This window comes from Zerene cesonia, chromosome 13 (genome assembly GCF_012273895.1).
Source record: "Zerene cesonia ecotype Mississippi chromosome 13, Zerene_cesonia_1.1, whole genome shotgun sequence".
Lineage (NCBI taxonomy): Eukaryota > Metazoa > Arthropoda > Insecta > Lepidoptera > Pieridae > Zerene > Zerene cesonia.
The window spans coordinates 2,322,420-2,326,624 of NC_052114.1; the positions used below are offsets into that span (position 1 = coordinate 2,322,420).

Genomic DNA, 4,205 nt, shown 5'->3' on the forward strand with positions numbered 1-4,205 from the left:
GACAGATTCGAAATTCAAATGTAATATTTTTTTATAATTAAGTGTAACAGTATTTATGGCCAGACTAAGTATATGCGTCAGTAGTAAACCTGTGATACTCTCGCAATGTGTTGTGTTCTCAGATAGGTGAAGGCTAATTAAATATGTGGTACAAATTTTGTTGCGCCAAAATATTGTTGTAGGTCAGTGATTAGTTAAATTTAATCTATAAATACACGCAGATTAGTTAAATTTATCCGGCAATACGTATTTATTTTTCACTTTAATGTGCAGGCTGTCACAATTCAAATATCGATTCATGCATTGTTTATGTGTGTCGATGCTTCTTGGAAAAAAAAAATGTTTAATGTACAAGAATATATATAATAAGTATTACTTTTTAATGTAATATTATTATATAATACAATATGCAACTATCTACTTAAAAATATTGATATCTGTACTAGATATGTTTCAAACTTTTTTATTTTGCTCTGCGCCTTTTAGTTTAAATTTCCATCCAGTAGATTTTGAAACAACTATTTATCTGTAGAATATTACTGTGTAGGTATTTATTAGTTTTATCCTTTCTGCCTTACGTTTTACAGGTTAGTTTCTTAATTAATTTTTAAAATTTAACTTCACTACCTTTTAGTGCGGTAAAATTTCAAAAATTAGTTATTATCACATATAAATTTTGTAACTTGGCAAACAAGTGTACTTATAAGTTACGCAAAACAGGGATTTATGTTAATTTTACATTAGTAATTATTTATTTTTTAGTGTTTTCGCTATTTTAAAATGATTATATCTTCATGGAACTTTATTTGATATTTTTCAATTCACACTCGGTTGTATACAAATACTACATTCTAGTGATTATAGATTGTTATTGACAATGCATTTTATTTTTTAGATTTTAGTTGCAGTCTCGAATTTAGGTTAGTTAGATAGTTGGATTATTAGACTGTTGTAAAACATTATACCATACTAGATATTAGACCGTCCTAATGTCATCTGTTTTATTGCGAATATTAATAACTAAAGTTCCATTGTATAATGATATTACTAAATATATTATGTTCCTATTTCTGAATATACGTAATAACCTAACTTAACATTGAGCATAGCATCCTTGAAGTTTGCAACAAATTTCTGTATTATATTTCATACATCACAATAATTATGTTATACAAGTTAAAACATATAAACCCTTCATTAATTTTGTGTTAACTCGGGATGTTATGATTCTCAGTTAAAAATGTTTATCCGAGGACTATAGATATAAATTATAATTTAATTTGACGAATGCAGTCTTAACATCGATGATGGTAATTGCCATCCAATTCATTTTCAAAATCCAAAATAAAAATTGTTACTCTATTGTTATACAATTTACTGTTATGCCTATTTCTTTTCTTGAGTTCCAATAAATATAATTTGACCAAAACCGTTTCACTTATTATAAAACGTAACCAAATAAATAATTATTCTTCGGAAATGATAAAAAAGGTCGTAAATTTTTTTGAATGCCTTGTAATTTTAATTAAACCGTTTTTATTTAATCTTTTCTATGTTTGAAAGAGTTATAAAACTTGAAGCTTATAATGTAACTTAGAAGCGAAAAAAAAATACCAAAGCGTTGCTTAGTAAAAAAAAAACAAACATAAAAATACATATTTATTATCCGAAAAAACTGAAGAAAAAAAAATGTTTTAAGTATTGTTTTCACTGTGATTGGGTTTTACATGTTTCCTGATAAATTCTTGAAAAGCTAATACATCCTCTGGCTTGTCATCTGTAAGACCACATTATTTTATTAGTCTTAAAATAATAAAATAAAATTAAAAATTATAACTCACCAAGTTTTTTATTTAGCACCTAGTTTCACGAAAATAATAAACAATGAATGATATTGCACACATGCTATAAAAATCAATTACTACTAACTGAACCCGCCCATATATTCTCACACAAATTTCGTGTTGACAATTTTAGCAGGAATATGATTTTGTATTAAAGGCATACCTATCTCAGGTTTCTGGTCCTCCGTGCCCTCTTCATCACTGGAACTCTCATTTGCGGGGTGTTTAAGGTACATATCGCTTATCTCCCTCCCACCCACTACTTCCTCAATAAGTTTCTTCTTGTCTATCACAGTGTCTTTGTCAACTGAAATATATTGAATAACAATAAAATTATGGTTGCTAAGGATGTAAAATGTAATCCTCATAAGATTCAATTGTGCTGTTAAATAATATCAAATCAATATTAAATCATTCCAACCAACATAAACAAATATGGTATGAGATAATAATTACATCAAATATGTACAAATACACTGTACGAGTATAGTATGGTAGGTATTTAATGTATACCCATTTTTAACTTTTACACCTAACAAAAAAAATATATGGAGTTATTTTAAAAAAGTGAAGTCCCGTGTCCCCTAGTGGGGTAAGGAACATGATACACATGTGTTTCACTAATCGATTTTCTTTATGGACAAGTAGGTGATCAGCCTTCTGTGTCCTGCCAGACCGAGACATTTTTTTTTTTTTATTGTCCCCACCGGGAATCGAACCCAGGACCCCTCGGTTCTACGCTCACGCGTTTACCACTGTACCAAGGAGACGTCGAGGAGAGTTATTTTAAACAGTACAGCAATTTTTTTAATCAGGTTAGGTAAATTGTCCATTATGGTACACGCAAAGAGAGAATTACAAACAAATACATTTAGTTTTTAGTTTTATAGCATTGAAATGCTTTATAAATTAGAAATTTTGAAAGAATAGAAAAATGGGGTGCCCCTTAGGCACATGAAACCGAAAGAATAGAAGAAATTCGATTACTGCGGCAGGATCACGGGTGGCCGAGAGGCTAGGCGTTGCTACGGTTAGGCAAGATACGCAGGTTCGAATCCTGCCTCGTGATCAAATTTTTTCTATTCTTTCAAAATTTCTAACAAATACATTTCTTATTTTGGAAATCAATCATACCTTGTTTATCCTGTTTTAATTCAGCCTCCTTCCTCTTTTGTTCTGCCAATTTTTCCTCTCGCATCTTCAACCAGTCCGCTTTATATTCCCTGCAGACCAATAAATTTCTATTTCATGCTGTTATCACAAAATGTTTAACACTATTAACATTATTGTTTATTACTAAAAATTTATCCAATAAATTTATTTGTGAGAGAAATTGTTACCTATGATTTGACTCATTTGTGATAAGGTTAAGTCTCAATTTGGAATTCATCCAGCGTAATAAAGCATGAATAAATAATAAATAAAGTAAAATATAAAAATAAGCTTTTTTCAATCAAACAATATTCTGTACCTTTCATACTCCTCAGCCGCTTCATCCACCAGTTTAAAGAATTCATCGATTCCCTATAAAGTGAAAAAAACACCATTCATCACATCAATTATTATCATTGAATATAAGAAATTAATAAAATCTATGTTTTGGCTTGTTGTAAAGCTGATTCCTTATTAAATATCTCACATCTCCAGTATGAGCACTGATGCCGCAGCAGCGCAGATCCGTGTAAAAGTGGTCGAGGGCGAGCGCCATAGAGCGCGTCAAGTTGCCCACGTACGTGTTTCCTTCGCCTGAACCCTCTGCGTCCAACGCATCTTGGAATGCTTCAAAGTCTCGCATCCATTCCACTGCATATGCGTTGTCTACAACATCTGTCTGTGAATATGTGATATATATCACTACATGTATATACTACTAGCAGACTTTTGGTTGTCTCCTTTGTTAAATGAAATGCCCAACACACAAAAAAATGTTTTATTCAGACCAGTAGTTAACAAGAACATTAGTAGTTCCCAGTAATTCAAAGCACTTTCAACTGAATAAACTCTTGAGCTTTATTGTATAATAATATGTACATATTACAGCTTGTGTGTGTGCTTGCTTCACAGAATTTTTTAAATAAATTTTTTAACTTATTATATACTTCTTGTGATATGTTCAAGTTCAAATTAATATTAGGTATATAATAAGTTTTGGTTGAGTAAGATGACAAGGGATGATACTTATTACTAGAGAAATGTACTCAGAAAAATGAAAATACACAATTGTTGCATCATAATCAAGCAAACATATTCAATAACTGTTAATAAACAATTTTAAACATGCATAAAGTTAGAAATTTTGAAAGAATAGAAAAAATTTGATCACGAGGCAGGATTCGAACCTGCGTATCTTGCCTAACCGTA

The 4,205-nt window shown here is 30.4% G+C and overlaps 1 protein-coding gene across 1 annotated transcript; it reads right to left on the minus strand.

Moving 5' to 3' along the window:
* Positions 1-1,646: 1,646 nt before the first annotated feature.
* LOC119831495 (GPN-loop GTPase 1-like) lies at positions 1,647-3,695 on the minus strand. The gene is made up of 5 exons (XM_038354885.1): positions 3,484-3,695; positions 3,316-3,368; positions 2,979-3,067; positions 2,008-2,151; positions 1,647-1,777 (listed from the first exon to the last, which is right to left on the minus strand). Exons 1-5 carry the CDS (start codon positions 3,637-3,639, stop codon positions 1,695-1,697), a joined length of 525 nt encoding a protein of 174 aa, XP_038210813.1. The 5' UTR covers positions 3,640-3,695; the 3' UTR covers positions 1,647-1,694.
* Positions 3,696-4,205: the final 510 nt, after the last annotated feature.

Coding starts and splice junctions, on each gene's coding strand:
- LOC119831495 (XM_038354885.1), bottom strand. CDS start 3,639: ATGCGAGACTTTGAAGCATTCCAAGATGCGTTGGACGCAGAGGGTTCA. Junction 3,369..3,483: donor TCAGTGCTCATACTGGAGAT/GTGAGATATTTA, acceptor TTCACTTTATAG/GGAATCGATGAATTCTTTAA. Junction 2,152..2,978: donor ATTAAAACAGGATAAACAAG/GTATGATTGATT, acceptor AATATATTTCAG/TTGACAAAGACACTGTGATA.